Raw genomic sequence first — 19522 nt, forward strand, 5'->3', positions numbered from 1 at the left:
ACCATGAAAAACGAAAAATAAATTTAAGTTTTAAATCTATGAAAACTCCTAGATCCTTTGAGATTCATTGAACTTTCAATGGCATGTTTAAATCTCGATATGCCCCTCTTGTTTGTGACTGGGATGCCGAGGATCACAAAGCGGGTGTGAATAACCATGCAAACTTACATGGTGCCCTCACATGTTACAATCACCCATTCGATGTGCCGGTAAACCACACACGCTCCACCGAACTATGACAAACATTGAGTCACCCTTTGCAACCTTTGCTTAGAACCATTTAGTGTGCCGGTAAACCACACACGCTCCACTAACGTTTTCGCAAGGGCACAAAGTGTAATTTCATGGAATTGCATCAATTCACTTTTGCCTAAGTAACTAAGATTGGGAATTAGAAAAACATTTAGTTACTTTGTATTTCATTATACTTATAATGGAAGGTTTCGTCCTATCCTACCCGTTCAGCTAACGACCCTCCACTAGTCAAGAGTGCGGTGGGTAAGAGTGGATACCCATTCAATCGCCATTTTATAGGCAATTTCCTTAAACACCCCTTATAGATCAGCTTCGTGAATGAGGCCTACTAACGGTAAGACGGACTTTTAGTCATACATATATATAATGTTAGACTTTTAATGTTATATATATAGTATAGGGTGCATTTCATACTTTTAAAATACTATGTGGTTAACTTTAACAATTACACTTTTAATTCAATTAAATGGTTAACCTAAACTTTTATGGATTTATTAAATCTCTTTTAATTATACTCCTTAATTAATTAATAAAACCATAAGGGTGTATTTGAATATTTCAAAACTAGGGTTTTAGAATTTAACATTCCTAATCAACTTTTAAATTCCAAAACTTGAGGGCAAGTTTTGAAACATTTCAAAACAATTTAGTTTTAATCTATCTTAAAATTTCGAATTTATGACATTTAAATTTAAAATTTTAAATATTAAAACTTTTGATTTAATAATTATCTAGAATTAGACTATTAATTTAATTATTAAATCATAAGGGATTATCTAAATAATGAGGATAATTACCATTTATACATTTAAGTTATCCTAATCCCTTAAATATCTATATAGATTTTGAAAATATGGATGGATAATGCAAGATCTTGAATTACCATATGTAACAATTAGAGGATAATTACAAGATATGGGATAATCCAAATCCCTAAAAATTAGGATTTTATCTTGGGGAGGAGGCAACTTTCGAAAAACAAGGGATTATAACAAACCCTAGATTTCGAAATCTAAGTGTTTAAGGAAAGGATTTGAAGATCTTATTCAAACTCTTGCAAATTAGGGTTTGCAAACCCTAATCTCAAAAAAACTAGCCTCCTAGGGTTTATTGGCAATAAACCCTAATATATCAAGTTCATACAATTGAAACCAAACCAATGGCTCTGATACCACTGATGGGTTTTGGTCATAAGACATCCTATGTGCTTATACAAACCCTAATGCTTGGATCTAGGTTTCTCTATTGTACATGCTTTGAATCCAAGACTATAAACCCTAATTCTAGCATGAAAGTAATCATATTAACATAAGAATGAGTTTATAATGTTACCTTGATTGTTATGTAGCAATAACAATCCCAAATCTCCTTGATTTGACTTTGGAATGCTTAGAGTCACAAGTGTCACTCCTCTAATGGCTTACAAACACCAAGAGCAAATGGAGAAGGTATAAAAAGAGAGGAGAGAGGTTAGAATTCGTCCTTATGACTTCTTGGGAAGGGATACACGAATTCATGAGCCTTAGGGTCTTTATATATGTGTAGAGATAGGGTTTCAGTCATTATCCTTATCTAGTTGCTTATCCACAAAGCAACCCATAAGATAATCCTTGAATCCTTATCATAGTCGAATTCTAAGGCCTTATCACCTCAAATTCGTTCACCCTATATTTAAGATAATCCTTACCTTATTTTGTAACTATCACATAATTATAAATCAGCCCCTCTAGTTTAATTAATTACACTTGATCACAAAATTAATTCCTAATTAATTATTGACCAATATTAATTAAACAAATATGATTTCTCCTTTAATATATTATTCTTATAACATATTAATAAATCATATTATCCTCTCTCTCTATATATTTCTCCAATCAAGTTGCTTTGGTGAAGGCAACCCAAAAGGACCATGCACCATCGGGTCAAGTATATACCAAAATAGTTATGGACTTAGACACTAATCCAACAGTTAGCTCCCTATGTGAGTCGCTATAACCATATTATGACTAGAGGTAACCTACACAACGTCTTTTAGACGACCTGATCCTATGACTCTTGTCACCCGCAGACCTGCCGGTCCAGCTGTAGCTAGTAGCGAGGTGTGGGATGTCAACCCCAATATAGATCTATACACAATTATCACGCTCTCCCTACAAGAGAGTTTGGTTATAACTTACAGGAATTGGGATCCCGTACTCGGATGTACGAGGAGAGATAGTCTCACATTATGAGTTAACGAGTTTACGTGTAGTGTGCGTGAGTGTAGAACCTTTTTGTATGAATGTACCCTTTTTGTACGAGTGTGTTATGTGATGAATCATAAACTATACCTATTATAGTTTATCCAAAACGTTTGTAGTGTATAAGAACTCATTTATGAAACTGCAATCGTGTTATGAATCCATAAACTATGCTTATTATAGCTTAATATACGTGATCTAAATGAATGAATAATCTTATAATGAGTGACTAAGTTCAGTTTATGATGATAAACTAACAAGGAAACACATTCAATATTTAGAACTTATTGTTATACACTTTGCTCAACATAATACAAAGTGTTATGAAATTTATATGTTGTTAACTAACTTTAACCCTTCTGCGCTGTTTTAGAAAAGTCATAGAAAAATCATACGAAGTCAAAAACTAGATCCGTAAATTCAGAGAGTTCCCAAAATGTGTCTAGTTTAATCATAATTTTTATCATAATTTCTAATGACCTCCAACTTGGGTGAAAAAGTCCATAATCACAGGCTGGTCCGGTTTGGTGTTTGAAATGATAGGCAGTTTTGTAAAAATCACCATAAATTGTAGAAAAAATCGTATGGAGATGTGCAAGTGGTCATTTTAAATCTAAGAACTTGAACTACTTGCACCTTGTACAGTTTTGAAAACAAAAATGTTTAAGTTTCCCAAAACAGTTCGTGAACGGAGTTGAACTTTTCTGATGAAGGCTGTTAGAAAAGTTAAGTTATGTTCTTGGTGTTTTAACTTGTACTCCCCCCTGAAAACTTGAGAAAACATGAAAATGTAGGGGTATGAACTCACCTTGAGTGATTTTAGTGGATGAATGTTGGATTAGGGAAGTGTTCAACTCAAGAACACTTGAAGATGCCTTGAAGATTTTCGAGAATCTAGCACCAAAATGATGTAATTTGTGTAAGCAATCTATGATTGGAGTATAAGGAGGTGAAATAATCATAGAGAGGATGAATTATACTTACCAAGAGTGTGAGAAAGCTTGATAATCAGCCTTGAATCTCAAATTTGATAGAGAAAGTTTGAGAGAAAAGTGGAGTTGGATACTTGGTGAAATGAGAGCAAATGAGAGAAGTGAGGAGAGAGGATGGATATTCCATCTCTTAGAACGTGGGAAATGGCTGGAAATAATGAGAAATGACTTATGAAGTGACTAGGGATGGGATGATGGTGAATAGTGACATGGAGTGGGTATGGGAGTGGTTGCTTGTGTCATAAGGTAAAACAAAGTCAACACTCCACCTCAATTATTCACCCACTAGATTTTATTATTTAAATAAGGATTTCCATGAAAATATGTTTAAATTATGAATATTTAGTGTCTTTTATATAAAAATATAATTTCTGGAGAAAATCTTGCGTTAAAATCACGAAAAACGGGCTCAAAATGCTAAAAATATAAAAATTTGGTGAAAAGTGTTGCATTTTCGAAGTCTGGCCGAGGTTCGGTCCTCTGGTGCAAAGAACCGAGAGGGGAGAAAGAAGGACCGAGAGAGGGAAGGGAAGGACCGAGAGGCGAGAGGAGAGACCGAGAGTGCGAAGAAGAGGGAACCGAGAGGAGAGACTCGGTCTTCGCGAGTTTCGGCCCGAGAGGCTTCTCTTCTCAGTTTCGGGCCGAGAGGCTTCTCTTCTCAGATTCGGCTGCTGAGTGCTTCGGTTCCTTGAGAGGGGTTTCGGCTCCTTAAGTCCATTTTTCTCGTTTTTACCCCGTTTCAAGCCGTTTTTGACCCGGTTAAGGGTCAGGATGGCCCGAAAGACTATAAAAAGTTTAAGGAACTTTTGAGAGAGATTTGGGAGAGATTTCACATTCTTGGAGAGATTTCTCATACAAAGAGAGATTTGGGAGAGATTTCACATTCTTGGAGAGATTTCTCATACAAAGAGAGATTTGGGAGAGATTTCACATTCTTGGAGAGATTTCTCATACAAAGAGAGGTTTGGGAGAGATTTCACATTCTTGGAGAGATTTCTCATACAAAGAGAGTTTTGGGAGAGATTTCACATACTTAGAGAGATTTGGGAGAGATTTCACATTATTAAAGAGATTTATCATATAAAGAGAGATTTGGGAGAGATTTCACATTCTTGGAGAGATTTCTCATACAAAGAGAGTTTTGGGAGAGATTTCACATACTTAGAGATATTTGGGAGGGATTCTAAATAGAGAGAGATAGAGTGAAAACGATTGAGAGAGGTTTCGTGTGTGGCATTTGTGAGTGTCCGGCTTCGCCACGCAAGGTCCGTAACCCTGTTAAGCCTTGTTTAAGGATCTTACACACTCCCGATGAGTATGCAACATTGTTTTATCGGTTTGGCTTACCACGTACCACAGCTTTAGGTTAAGGAGATCTAGATGTTCGCACTTTTTGATTTATGATCTCTCATTAGAATAGCGAGTTGTTTAGTATTTACCTAACATAAACTCTAGTACCCACGTGCAAAATGAGTCGAAAGGTTTGACTTGTTGACTTCGGTTGACTTCGACTTGACCGAAACTTGACGGTTGTCACACAACAAATAAATCAAGATGGATCATCATGTACAAAGAGGGTCGATGATGACGCAACATCTCCTCCGTGGCATAACTTCCCTTCATGATGGAGCAAGATCATCTTCATAGCTCAACATCTCCTTGGCTCAACTTCACATTGGTACAACTTCAAGCATGATGGCGCAACATCCCTAAGGATGGCACAACTTCCTTCTACATGGTACAACATGATGCTCCATGTTGCTCCAAGTGCTCCATGTTGCTCTAAGTGCTCCAAGTGCTCCATGTTGATCCAAGTGCTCCAAGTTGCTCCAAGCCACTCCAAGTTGCTCCAAACCTCGTTTTGGAAGATCCATTCCTTCGTTACTTGATCCGTTTCTTTGTCAGATGATCCAAAGCAATCTTAGATGATCTCGTTCCTTTGTTACATGCTCTATAAACATCAAGTACTCCAGTAAGTTCTAAGTGCTCCAAATGAACTCAAAATGCTTCATCCAAGTGCTCCACTTGATTCTAAGTGCTCCATGTTTGACAAGACTTTATACCTCAACATTACATTTACCTAGGATTAAACATTTGTGGCAAGAAAAACCCTTTAAACATTAATTGAAATATTTTCATTATTTGGGTGATGGGTGATATTTACAGGGTCCAAGTTGAGTCAATCTGGTTAAGCTTGGTCGTGTGTGAAAACAATACAATAACTAAATCCATAGACATCATTTCTTATAAATGGACCAACATTTGGGGCTTAGATAGGAGCTTTTTTTTTGGATTCAATATTGCTAATGCATATCATCAACCTTATTAGCAAACTACCCAACTATATATCGTCGTCTTACATAATTCATAATGACATTAGATAGCACGACTATATGATTTGCCTAGTAGTCTATAGTTTAAAGATTTATAAATAAGCCTCTTATAATTATAGAATTGTTTAAAGATATAAGTTCGTATCAAATTATAATATAAAAATAAATATTTTTTTATTTTTTATATGTTTCGACACTATGTATTCAATGTTTTTTTATAATATTAAAAATGATATTTTTCCAAATATATTGAACATTGGTCTATATTTACTGTATGAAGCGGCTCTTTCTAGTAGTATAATTTATTAAAAATATTCAACTTTTATTATGTACTTATAACAAATTACAAAAAAATGTATAAAGTGTTAGTTTTATATAATCAAAAGGACTAATATGAATATATATATATATATATATATATATATATATATATATATATATATATATATATATATATATATATATATATAATTGGTGCATTTGTTTGCAATGATTTTTTGGTTTATGATTTTTTCAAAAACTAAAAAAATTCAAAAAAAATGTTTGGCAAGTAGAAAAGTTCGTTTTAAAAATAATTTTTGTCAAAAAAAAAATTATGTTATTTTTTAAAAATCAAGAAATTTTATGTTTTTGTAACTTTTATCCATTTAAAAGATAAATTACATTAAAAAAGTAAAAAAAAAAAAAAAACAATTTTAAAAACAACTTTTATTTTTTCTCTTTGAAAAACTAAAGTTAAAAGGAACTTTTACAAAATAATAATTATAAAAAAAAAACGAGGATTAAAAATAATCTCCCATGGTCTATATCCATGGACCTACTGTAGTGGATGCTTAAGTGAGTTCCAGCACTAACACAATTCTCAGTCTACGTACCTTTTTCTTCTTATCTGCAAATTCTCATCTCTTCAAACCAAAGCCCTCAATCAAACGAATCTTTCGTTCCTCCAAATTCCAATGGCTGAAATAGTTGTTAGCGCTGTCATCACCGTGCTGTGTGAGAAGCTGATCTCTGGTGACTTGATGAAGCTCGCTCGTTCAGAAGGGATAGATTCTCAGCTGAACAAATGGAAGAAAAACTTGCCCATGATCCAAGCCGTGCTTGCTGATGCAACCCAGAAGCAGATTAAAGAGAGAGCTGTTCAACTGTGGGTGAACGATCTCCAGCATTTGGCTTACGACATTGACGATGTACTCGACGATTTGGCCACCGAAGCTCTGCGACGCAAGTTGAATCAAGAAGCTCAAGCCAGCTCCAGTAGTAGTAAGGTATTGAAGCTCGTCGCAAATTGTTGTACAAATTTCAATCCTCGCAACTTCATGTATGGTCGGAAGATGAGTTCTAAGCTAGATGAGATCACTGCCAAATTGCGTGATCTTGTTGACCAGAAAAATGATTTGGGTTTGAATGTGAATGTTGAATGGTCAAATATAAGAGAGAGGCAGTTGGAGCAAACTTCACTGGTTGATGAGTCCAAAATCATGGGTCGGGAAGGGGATAAAGAGGCCTTGATGGGGAAATTGTTGGGAAATGAAGGATGTAACCAGAATGTGAGCATAGTGTCGATAGTTGGAATGGGTGGGATAGGCAAAACCACTCTTGCCAAACTCTTATACAACCAGGAGAAAGTGAAAGATCACTTTAAAGTCAGGGCATGGGTTTGTGTTTCTGAAGAGTGCGATGTGTTTAACATTAGCAAGGCTATCTTCCAAGCAGTAACAGGTCAAAACAAAGATTTTGCTAATCTAGATCTGCTTCATGTGGCCCTCAAAGAAGAACTTTCAAAGAAGAGGTTCCTACTCGTTCTAGATGATGTCTGGAATGAAGATGACAGTAAGTGGGAACTCATACAAAGCCCTCTTCTTGTAGGGGCACCTGGAAGCAGAATTATTGTCACAACCCGGAGTACCAGAGTTGCATCAGTGATGGACTCGCAACAAACTTACCCTCTAGGCGTTTTGTCAAATGAAGATGCACTGTCATTATTTGCTCAACAAGCATTAGGAGAAAAAAACTTTGACAAGCATCCAACACTTAAGTTGCTTGGTGAAGGTATGGTTCACAAATGTGGAAGACTGCCTTTGGCTTTGAAAACGCTTGGTAGGGTCTTGAAGGAAAATCGAAATGGCAATAAATGGGAAGAGTTGTTGAAGAGTGAGATATGGGATATAGATGATGGAAATAAGATTCTTCCGGCTCTAAAACTAAGCTACTATCATCTCCCTCCACATTTGAAGCAGTTGTTCGCATATTGCTCCTTAATTCCCAAGGACTATGTGTTTGACAAGAATAAATTAATCCTATTGTGGGTGGCAGAAGGATTTTTGTCCCAATCAAAAGGAAACAAGTCAATGGAGTGTTTAGGTCATGAGTATTTTGAAGAGCTAGAGTCAAGGTCCTTTTTTCAACATTCAACGGATGGCAAGTTAGGATATACAATGCATGACCTGATAAATGACTTGGCCACAAGTGTTGCAGGAGAGTTTTCCTTTAGATTGGATGGTCAGGTGGATGTATCTGATATGGATGAAGCTTTTGATAAGTTTCGTCACTTTTCACTTGTAGGTCGAAGATCTGGATCATACAGAAAGCTTAATGAATTACTAAGAGCTAAACACTTGCGAACTTTCTTAGTCATGTCAGATGGTTTGGAGAACGACAGCTTTTTGGACAAGGTTCTTCTTGAACTACAATTCCTGAGGGTGCTAAGTGTCATGGGCTTGAATCACATGTACCCAAGTAATCACATAATCACAAAGGTACCAGAATCCATTGGTAGTCTCAAACATCTACGGTACCTTAATTTTTCTTGTACTAAAATCACATGTTTGCCGGAACAAGTGAGTGAGCTTTATAATCTACAGACCTTGTTGCTTCATAACTGTTATCAGCTATCTAGCTTGCCAGAAAGTTTTGCAAAGTTAATAAACCTACGACATCTTGGCGTACGTAATACTCCGAAATTGAACAAGATGCCCTCAGGGATCAGTCGGTTGACAAGTCTACAGACTCTAACCAAAGTCATTATTGACGAAGATAACAGGTTCAAAATATCTGACCTTAAGGGCCTTACTGATCTTCAGGGCCAACTTTCCATTATGGGTCTAGACAAAGTGATAAATCCAATACAAGCAAAGGATGCCAACTTACATCAAAAGCAGGGTCTTGAATCTCTCGAGTTGAAATGGCGTAAAGTCTTTGATGATTCGCGGGATGAGATGATCGAATATGAAGTACTTAAAGAACTAAGGCCTCATCCTAAGTTAAAATTCCTCAAGATTTTCAATAACAACGGAATGCGATTTCCCAGTTGGGTCGGGGATCCCTCGTTTGATCAGTTAACAGAGCTTACATTACATGGTTGTAGAAGTACACATCTACCAACACTTGGATGTCTAGGGTCTCTTAAAAAATTGATTGTTGAAAGGATGAGTGACGTGAAGACCGTGGGTTTTGAGTTACTTGCATCCACTGCTTCTTTCCATGGCATTGCATTTCCATCCCTTGAAGTTCTGAAATTTGAATATATGCTAAGTTGGCAGAGATGGTTGATTGATAGTGGTGACGGATATGAAACTCCTACATCATTTCCTCATCTTCATGAGATCTCTTTAAGATGTTGCCCAAAACTAGGTGAAGTGTCAATTGGATTGATACCTTCACTTCGGGTTTTATATATACAAGATTGCTCAAAAGCAGTGTTAAGAAGCATGGTTAGTTTGTCCTCGTCACTAGTTGAATTGAAAATGGGGGATGTTAAAGGACTTACTCAACTACATGGAGAATATTTAATGCATCTTGGGGCACTTGAAGATCTGGAAATTAAAAAATGTGATGAACTGAGATACTTGTGGGAACAAGAATCAGAGGCATGCAAGTGTCTTGTGAGTTTACAGAAGTTGGAAGTATGGGATTGTAAAAACTTGGTTTTATCAGCTGAGAAAGAGGATAATTTTGGGATCAGCATGGAATCACTTAAATCCGTGAAATTTTATAACTGTGAGACACTGGAGAGTTACAATTGTCCAAAAAGTGTTAAGAATTTAGTGATCAGGGATTGTGATTCACTAACATCTTTGACCTTCTCAGCAGTGCAGGAGCACCCATCCCCTATTACCGAATCAATAGTTAGTGATTGTGATAACATCTCTCCAGAGAAAGACTTCGGTTTTCTCCCCAGGTCACACCTAACATCTCTTGAGATCAGTGGTTGCAAGAATCTAAAGTCATTTCCTCATGAGCATTTTCAAAATCTCACATCTTTGGTAGAGCTGATAATACATGATTGTCCAAGTATGGATGACTCCTTCCCCTGTGGGGTGTGGCCTCCTAATTTGACCGTACTAATGATAGGATGCTTAAATAAGCCCATGTCAGAGTGGGGCCACCAGAATTTTCCAACCTCACTAGTCCAACTAGGGTTATATGGCAAAGACTCGGGAGTGGTTTCATTTGCAGTGGTAGATGATGTGGGGAATACTACTACTCCTTCATCCTCATCATCTTTTCTTCTTCCACCATCTCTTGTTTCTCTAAGGCTTGTTGGTTTTAAGGATGTGGAATCATTTTCAGATGTCTTACCACACCTCCCCTGCCTTAAAAGACTTGATATTTTCAATTGCCAGAAGATTACAGATCTTAAGACCATTTAAGACCCATCAAATGTGACAATTTTGGTGATGTAGTAGAAAAGGTTCGGCATCTCCTTTCCAATCATCTGTGTCTTTACATAAGATTATTCATTTCAATGATGTTATTATAATCATTGTTTCTTAACAAACATGAAAGAGGGTTCTACAGCTTGTATCCCAAAGTATTACGTCCCATCTCTTACGATAAACATCACAGCTTTTTTTTTTTTTTTTTGATAAATGTGATCTTCCTTATAAAGTAAGATTTCAATTTCTGTGTATTTTTTTTTCAATAACTATCCCAAAGTATTAGGAACATTAATTTTGTGACTTGTTTGTTTTGGTTTGTTGATAATATTATTTTTATACTGAACTAACAATCAAAACTAGTACAAAAATAAGAGAACTATAACTGCAGTAGCTGAATAGGTTTTTGGTTTTTGTAGAACCTTTACCATTAACTTGCTATGTATATTTGTTGCAACTGTATATTTTTATCTTCATTGCACCACTTCTTTGTGTATTGTATTCCTTTTCGTTGTCATGTTGTACTTTTCGTTAATCTTGGCTTCGAGTGACCTTGTGCATTGTTGAAAGAATTACTAGAAATCATAACAAAATTGTTTAGAGTTTGGACTTTTTCCAGAAACTTTGACATTTTATTTGTGTATTCTAATATACTCTATATATACATTATAAAATAGAAAACAAAAGGTAAACAGGTAAATAAATCAAATTGATGAAAAATAAAGTTAAAAAATGAAAATAAATAAAGTATATACAAAAAAGAAAATAAAAAATGTATATATATTTATAAAAAACCCGAAAATAGATAAAGTATACAAAAACGAAAAATAAAGTTAAAAAATAATGTGGTGTAATTTTTTCCAAACCTCAGGGACCAATATGAACATTTTATAACTGATTTTGCAAAAAATTTAACCAAGTTAACCATAAAACTCGTTAAGTGGGCTAGAGTAATAATTCTATGAAAAAGTTGTGGCCATAGCAATAATAAAAAAAATATTAGGGTTTTTTCCAATTACGGGTTAAAAATTTAGGACTTTTATAATATTAACCCTTTATATAACTTCAGATTTCTTTAAAATTTGTATCAGTTTTTAGGTTAGAAATAAATCCATTTGACATTAATACTTTTTCTGTTTTGGTAAAAAAATATGGTCAAACTGTGTATAGCATGACTAATTGTCTTTTTGTGTGTCTATTCCCAGTATAATTATTGATCAGTATGTTAAGGACAATGTAAACATCATGACAACTTATTCGTTGTCATTAGTGATTAATTATAGAGATTGTTTATAAAATCATATTTCTATAAATTATGAGTTTATTCTTAGGAAGTTGCTCAATTTCTACAGGTGCACGTTCGATCAAGGCTGTCTACATGACGTCAGCGAAGGCAAATAAAGAATCAATGAGTTTCAAAAAAGGCATTATTTAAAAGGGAAAAAAGATATTGACGGAACTGCCCCTGCACTGTTGACAGGAACCATTTCTGTTATCTTATTATACAGACAGGTTGAAATAGACACATGCATTTGAATGAGCATATTGACTATTTCGAAAAGCATTACCTGATATTACTAAGATTTGATTTGAAAGTTTGTAATAAATCTTGTTTTAAATAGAATGCCATTTCAAGTACAATTCCCATATACATAATGGACAATTATGCCCCTAGCCATAAACAGATGCAGTTCCTATTTTGATTTCAAGTACATCTACCTCCACCCCCATTTGGTTAAATACAAGAGAAAGCAATATACTTTATAGACTATAAAATGTTTACAACGAAATAGATTGGTTCATCCTTCCAAGAAACGATGATGATACATGAAGATGAGAAACACAAACATAAAAAGATATTAGTTTGATCTAATTCATTAAGCAATGGAGATAAACCCAATTCATAAATAAAGAAAAAGAAATTTAAGATAAAAGGGCGAAAATGCCCTTTACCCAGATTTTCCATATTGTACAATTCTTATGGTTGTAATACACAAATTATAAAAGTAAAATAAAAATATGATGCTCTATGACCACAACGACTTTTTTGACCATAATAACTTTTTGAATTAACTTGCATCGCATATGATATTATTAAGATTAGATATGAAAGTTTGTAAAAAATATTTTTTTAATTACAATGCCATTTCAGGTACAATGCCCCTAATTCACTACAAAAAATATGTCATTTAGTGGCACATAAAAAGTGTCACTAAAACCCCAAAAAATGCCACTAAAGGTCACTTGGAGAATCCGCAACACAAATAAGAAGTGCTGCTAGAAACGCTCCTACTAAAACCCTTTAGTGGCACTTTTCGGTTTTGATGCTGCAACATTTTGGAACTTTAGTGACACTTTGTTGTTTGTCACTATAGAAAATAAGTTTTTTGTGGCATATATTATGTGCCGGTAAATACTAACTCACTTCTAAAATTTATGTTCTTTTAGTGGCATTTTTTTAGCCGCCACAGTATAATAAAAAAAAATTATTACACATATTTCATGTCCTTAATTATAATGTGATTTTAGAATTATACTATTAATATCAACAAATCTTTTGGTGATAATATAAGAAAATAGCTAATTAAATTATAATTCATGAAAAATAATAAAAAATTCATTGTTATACATCAATGCCAAATTAATTTAAATATAGAACTACATAGACACTAAATATAAAAATAAAATAAACAAACAACTTTTTTAACTTCATTGCAGTTGAATTTATTCCCAAACTTCATGCTATCTTCAATAACCTCATATAGAACCAACGCTAGCAATTCTCTGTCAAATTCAAAAATAAAAATGTCCAAAGTTTTTTTATAATTTCACTAGCATATTATTTAGCTCTTTAAAAACAAAAATGAGATATTACAGTAATTTTGATAATATCCAGGCTGCAAGATATGTATGGATATTTTAGTACATACCTGACATATAGTTGTTTTACAATTTAATCAATAGTGTGAAAAGAGCCAGGTTCAAAAACTTCTCCATGCTTAGCAATATCTATATGGATTTATAAAGTTAAACATTTGACTCTTAAATATCAAATACAGACTTTTTTAGGACAAAAAGTGATAATATTACCTTTCAAACATCCACCCTAAGTAAACCTAAATCATAAAATTTATTAAAATTTTAGTATCTTTAATGAAAAATATATATTTATAAAAAAACTTACATCATGATAATATCCAGGCTGCAGATAATATGCAACTGTTGCCTGAATGATACAAATAGTTTTCAGTTATGAAAACAACCAAAGATATAAAAGCACTTTATACAAAATATAACAAGGAAAATAAAAACAGATACATCATCTTGTATTCTGGTTTGAACCACCCTATGCAGATCTGCCTGAACCATCCTGACCTCCGCCAATCATCAGTAGACCCATTACCTTGTGTATTGTAGTTATCGTCATCATATCATCATGTAATTGGTCAAATTGTGAATCATAAGCCCCTCGATTCCTACCTCTCCTGCATAAATCATGCTTTGAAGCAATGTCGTTATTCAATGACTCAAATAACTAACCAGAAACAATGATTTCACATAATATAGATTAGGAGCTAGTTTATGTTCGCACATGTCGACTAAAATTTCCTAGTAAATGTCAATTTCCAATACATATATCAACTATTTAAGATAATAAATCCACATCAAGTTGAAAAAAAGAATGAAATTAACAAGGAGGTTGAAGGGCTTACCAGTTTCAACAGTTAAAGAGGAGAAATATCCATCTGGAGTGCTATTCTGCCTGATGAGATTTGAATTAATTGAATCTAAAGCTCTGAAAGACGATGCACAAAAAAATTACCGTTGATTTGGATAATCATAACTATCGAAGTTCGACAGTCTCTGTGAATTGCAACTGTGCATCACAGTCATTGATGGATGTGAAAGATCCTGGTTATAAATCAGTGTTTCTCTCCCTTCTTGCTTTACAGGCATTAACGATGGCAACGTATAGTCTAGAAAGTCAAGGAACTCATGTTAATAATATTCATATTTCTTTTGTTGCTTGAAGAGCCTTTACTTCGGCTCCTGATTCGAGGCGACAATCACATGATCCATAAAATCTTCATCTTCGTTCTCGTTGAGAAGATTCGAACAAAAGAAGCTCAGAGAAGAGAGATAACACAATAAGGAGCTCTAATTCTCATCCTGTTGATTTTGATTTCGAGTTTGCTCATCATAATTCGGATAAGGATCCAATGAAAAAATTGTCTGATCTTGGCAAACTCGCTGTCGGCCTGGATGTATGAGATGTGCTTTTAAATGCGAGCAATTAGGGTCTAAGAATTGGGGAAACATCATATTTTATATATCAACTACTAGGTTTAAACCCGTGGAAATCCACGGATGATAAATTGAAATATAATTATAGTTTTTAATTTGTAACAAAAAAAAGATATGAAAGTTTAGAAAAAATGAAGAATAGTGATATTAGACAATTATAATATGCGTTTTTCCAGGTGAGTATTCATATAAAATATTTATTTCCTTAATTAAAACAACAAAAGATATATTTTTATTTATTTTTCCAATTTGCATAACTTTTTTTATTGATTTAATAAAGTTGCATACCAAATTGTTAGGCTGTTACGATTTCACCACCTAAAATATGTATATTTGTATTATAATATATTATCTTGTTAGTATTTCATGAATGCAATCAATAACACTGCTTTGAATGCGAAGTTGGATTTAGCTTTGCTATAAGTTTCAATCGATTTTGAAATTGAGTATTGTTCGCATTTGTATGAGTGTAGTCGATGAATCGATAAAGCAAGAATATATGAGTTTTGATTCGCAATTGGATTGATGATTGAGGGATGATTCGTGAAGAAAAACGCAAAGTCAAGGACTGTGAAATTGTTGTTTGCAAGAATTTAAAAACTCGATTGTGGAGTTGTTGATGCTCATTTTGCGAAAGTAAAACAATCGAGTGTTTGCATCTGTGAATCAATTTGAAGTCAATTGGGTTAATATTCGCATATGGGTTCAACATATGAATTTTTTATTTCGCAAGTTTAGAGTTCAAGAACTAAACTGTGTTCGCATCTGGAATGAAAATTTTGTGGTTCACATTTGATTAATTAGGTTAAAATGCCAAGGTGATTAATGCGAAGGGATGCGAAGGGTGTAAGAATGAAGATGCGAAGTATTTCACAGTAAATATGTAAAATTGGGGAAGAAAACAGAAATTTTCAAATATTGTCCCTGGAGTTTCGCATTTTTGGAAATAAATACTCAACTTCGCAAATGGGGGTCATAAAATGATGAAATTGCAGAATTTTTAAACAGATACACACACATAGACAACCATACATATATTTAGAATAAATTATTTAAAAAAAATGTTACAAAAAAACAGAAAAAAAAAACATAATTGTTAGAATTTAATGGGTAAGAAGCAGTTATAAATTCCTAAAAACTTCCTTATACACAACATTTGAAGTTTTGTTTGTAAGTCTACCATCCTTATCTAAAATTAACAATTTCAGTCCTTCTCTACTTTGAACTCTAGATAAGGCAACATACAGTTGTCCATGTGAAAAAACAGGATCCTTGAGATACAGACCAACCTTTGATAACGACTGCCCCTGACTTTTATTAATTGTCATTGCAAAACATACAGCCAATGGAAATTGTCTTCTTTGAAATTTGAAAGGAATTTTTTTTTCAGATGGACTTAAAGACATTCTTGGAATAAATGTTTGCTTTCCGATATTAGTTCCAGATATTATAATTGCCTCAATAACACGTTTGCCAAGAGATTTCACTTGTAGTCTAGTGCCGTTACATAATCCATTTTTTTGATCAATGTTTCTTAGTAACATAACTGGAACACCGACTTTTAGAATTAACTTGTGATTTGGCAAACCTGATACCTTAAGACCATTTAAAATATCAGGGGAGTATAAATTGGGATCAAACTGATCATGAAAAAACTCGGATTGGCAAAGAGTATCTGAACTTAAATATTCTACTTCTTCTCCGGGAAACAATGCTAACAAACGATCATTGATTTGTTGGACAACTTCATTTTTTGGAGCTAGTATAGCTCTTTCTTGAAAATAACTCGTACCGTTGAAGTTTTCCAAGATTGAAGGATATACAAACTCAATTAATGAACCTATAGGATCATGTGGATCACTAATGAGAATATCATCCGGAACATCAATAATCGTTTCACCATCGTTCAAACCATCAACTTTTCCTTCTCCTATGTCCAAAAGCCAGTTTGCAAAATTTTGTATTTTTCGAATATCAGATGGATCCTTTCCAACGGTTAGTCTCATGTTTTTTTGTTAATCTATGGACTTTGCATTGTTGCCATATATATGAAGAGCTTAAAGAAGCATTAACGATATTTTGTCTGCTACCTCCTTGAACAACAGGTAGAATTTGCCTGAAGTCTCCTCCAAAAACAATCGCTTTCCCTCCAAATGGAATATCTGAGTTGGTAGACTTATCAAACTTACATACATCTCTCAAAGCTCGATCTAAAGCTTCAAATGCATGTTTGTGGACCATAGGTGCTTCATCCCAAATAATCAATGAGCTTTTTCTTACTAATCTGCCGAGTTCACTATCAGGCGGTATCTTACAAACAGAATACTCGGTAAGATTCAACGGAATTATAAACCGAGAGTGTGCTGTCCTACCTCCAGACAATAATAAAGATGCAATACCACTTGAAGCAACATTTAAAACTATATCACCATTACATCTAATTGCTGCAGATAACGTCTTCCAAAGAAAGGTTTTGCCTGTTCCACCATATCCATAAACAAAAAACACACCTCCTTTATTATCATTGACTGTAGTCATGATATCAAGAAAAATATTGCGTTGCTCGTTTGTTAATGCATGAAACATACTATCAAACTCTTTCTTTAAAAGCGTTATGTCATACTCCAGCTCCTCCATGATAAGTCGATTTGTTGAAGAAGAAACTGTGTCGGAATCAGGGTAAGGCATTTGTTTATAATGTTTAAGACTCGTGTTGTTACGAAGTCTCGAACAAAGTCAGGTTTTTGATTTGATCCTCATTGAGTGATAAACCTGTAAAAAATGAACAATATGTCAAAAAAAATATAATATTAACCAATGTAATGGTAAAAAAAATTATACCGTGCATATTTAAAATATATATAATCCGTTTTTACATATAATGATACGAAATTATAATACCTGGAGACTTTAATCTACGCTGTTGGTTGTAAAGAATACCATCTGACAAATGTTTCCATGTATTTTCCCAAACAAACTCTGGTCTACCCAAACTGTTAGACATTAACATCGTAGCAAATAAGAAACGAAGATAAAAACCAGTTCCTGAATGACTTGCTTCCTTAATTGCATCAACGTATTCTTTGTCATCATCTAAGAGGCCCAAAGCATAGCATGCATCTCGAAAAGTAGGAAATTCTTCACCGTTTACCGTGCGAATTTCTTCAAATGATTTTGGACCTTTCACTTTATTTAAAAGAATCCGTAAGAAGTAGACTTCGCCAAGTTTAGGTGAAACAGAGTGAATCCTTCCTATTGAACGTCCAATTTTCCTTGGCTTCCACAATTTATCATCAGGTTTCCAAACAAACTTTGTAGGAAATTCAACATATGTAAGTTTTCGTGCATCTTTATTAATTTTATTACATTCCATCCAAGATGTGAACATAGAAGCAGCAACTGAAGGTTGTTCAAGAACATCATCAATATCATCGTCTGCGGCATATATGACTTGTTGTTGATCAGGAAGATGAAAAGGTAGTCGCATCACAGAAGGATATCGGTAATGAACATCGTATTTAAATATTCGCCATGATGCTTCACATGCAGATATATATCTACAATCATAATAATCTTTTATTTCATCGACAACCTTTTCGTGATTAGAATCAACATTGATGTCAACAGCAATTGTAGCTCTATCTGGACCTTTGTTTATATATTTAAACAGATACTTTATGGAAGATCCCTGATTGCACCATTCAACATTAATGTGTGCCTGATATCTTTTCAACAGATATTTGTTATATGGAACGACATTTCTATTGTCTAACTTGACACCTGATTTTTCGACAAAATATCCATTGTTTCTTCTCATATATAAGGGATAACCGTTGACATCAACCGAAGAATGATCACAGAATTGCTTTGGAAATTTTTTCGAACATTGCTTGTCAACCATGCATGGACAATTCATATTTTCAGCTCCACAAGGACCATGTATCATGAATTCACTTACAAGTGAATACAATTCTGGATCTTCATTGATATTTGGAATCTCAGCAGAAATAATCGGATCAATATATTCAACAGTAGGCCGCTTGGAGTTAGCATGCATAAACAGACAAATATGACAATGTGGCAAACCTCTTTTTTGAAATTCAATTGTATAGACCACTGCAAATTAATTTTATAAATAAGATAATCTTTGTACTGGATGAAATATATTTGCAAATAACCAAAAATATTAACAAACTAAATAATCATTATAACAAAACGATTAGAAATAAATACAAGTTTTATTACCTCCTTGAACAATGCCGAAAATTTTATTTTCCCGTATGTCTTTAATCAAAGCATCGAGCTTTATTTTGAATAGCCTACATAAGATATCAGGTCTATCTTCTGGATTTAGTGAAGTGTTATGAAGAAACCTTTTAACTTCAGGCCATTTTGGATTACATGTAAAGGTTATGAAGAAATCAGGATATCCAAACCATTTACATAAGGACATGGCATCAAGGTAGTTTTGCATCATATAACGTGCACCACCAGTGAATGAAGAAGGTAAGATTACACGTTGTCCAATATTGGATATATCTTTATTCCCTAGGTTCTGTTGAGTACGTAACTTTTCATAAGACTCACATCTAAGAACTTGTTGTTTGCTCCTTATGAAATGTAATCTTTCACTTTCAATCATAGTATAAGCATCAACCAAAAACTGTTGGAACAACCTTTTTGAATTAAGAATTAGTGAAAAATATTGATCCCTGTCTTGTATTCTATAAGAAAAA

General features: G+C 33.9%; 3 protein-coding genes and 1 long non-coding RNA gene across 6 annotated transcripts; 1 reads left to right on the top strand and 3 right to left on the bottom strand.

The window, feature by feature from the left end:
* The first annotated feature begins 6675 nt into the window (after positions 1 to 6675).
* LOC145042510 (putative disease resistance RPP13-like protein 1) lies at positions 6676 to 12122 on the top strand. Its single transcript, XM_078990955.1, has 2 exons — positions 6676 to 10516; positions 11834 to 12122. Exon 1 carries the CDS (start codon positions 6780 to 6782, stop codon positions 10473 to 10475), a length of 3696 nt encoding a protein of 1231 aa, XP_078847081.1. The 5' UTR covers positions 6676 to 6779; the 3' UTR covers positions 10476 to 10516; positions 11834 to 12122.
* A 914-nt stretch (positions 12123 to 13036) lies between these two features.
* Positions 13037 to 14795, bottom strand: LOC145042521 (uncharacterized). Of its 3 annotated transcripts, XR_013680683.1 has the most exons (6): positions 14195 to 14795; positions 13800 to 13966; positions 13666 to 13707; positions 13572 to 13597; positions 13412 to 13490; positions 13037 to 13265 (listed from the first exon to the last, which is right to left on the bottom strand). It is a non-coding gene; the product is annotated as an uncharacterized LOC145042521 (long non-coding RNA). The 3 variants fall into 3 exon arrangements; XR_013680681.1 differs by having other exon boundaries at positions 13666 to 13966; XR_013680682.1 differs by having other exon boundaries at positions 13666 to 13980.
* Positions 14796 to 15907: 1112 nt separating this feature from the next.
* LOC145010129 (uncharacterized) lies at positions 15908 to 17474 on the bottom strand. Its single transcript, XM_078968713.1, has 2 exons — positions 16877 to 17474; positions 15908 to 16716 (listed from the first exon to the last, which is right to left on the bottom strand). The coding sequence occupies exons 1-2, from the start codon at positions 17472 to 17474 to the stop codon at positions 15908 to 15910; spliced, it is 1407 nt and encodes a 468-aa protein (XP_078824839.1).
* A 28-nt stretch (positions 17475 to 17502) lies between these two features.
* Positions 17503 to 19428, bottom strand: LOC145010133 (uncharacterized). The gene is made up of 3 exons (XM_078968717.1): positions 19032 to 19428; positions 17688 to 18902; positions 17503 to 17558 (listed from the first exon to the last, which is right to left on the bottom strand). Exons 1-3 carry the CDS (start codon positions 19426 to 19428, stop codon positions 17503 to 17505), a joined length of 1668 nt encoding a protein of 555 aa, XP_078824843.1.
* Positions 19429 to 19522: the final 94 nt, after the last annotated feature.

Source organism: Lactuca saligna, chromosome 1, assembly GCF_052625555.1.
Source record: "Lactuca saligna cultivar CGN05327 chromosome 1, ASM5262555v1, whole genome shotgun sequence".
NCBI classification, from domain to species: Eukaryota; Viridiplantae; Streptophyta; class Magnoliopsida; order Asterales; family Asteraceae; genus Lactuca; species Lactuca saligna.

Coding starts and splice junctions, on each gene's coding strand:
- LOC145042510 (XM_078990955.1), top strand. CDS start 6,780: ATGGCTGAAATAGTTGTTAGCGCTGTCATCACCGTGCTGTGTGAGAAG.
- LOC145010129 (XM_078968713.1), bottom strand. CDS start 17,474: ATGCCTTACCCTGATTCCGACACAGTTTCTTCTTCAACAAATCGACTT. Junction 16,717..16,876: donor TCTACCTGTTGTTCAAGGAG/GTAGCAGACAAA, acceptor TTTTGGACATAG/GAGAAGGAAAAGTTGATGGT.
- LOC145010133 (XM_078968717.1), bottom strand. CDS start 19,428: ATGATTGAAAGTGAAAGATTACATTTCATAAGGAGCAAACAACAAGTT. Junction 18,903..19,031: donor TTTCGGCATTGTTCAAGGAG/GTAATAAAACTT, acceptor ATTAATTTGCAG/TGGTCTATACAATTGAATTT. Junction 17,559..17,687: donor GCGTAGATTAAAGTCTCCAG/GTATTATAATTT, acceptor CATTTTTTACAG/GTTTATCACTCAATGAGGAT.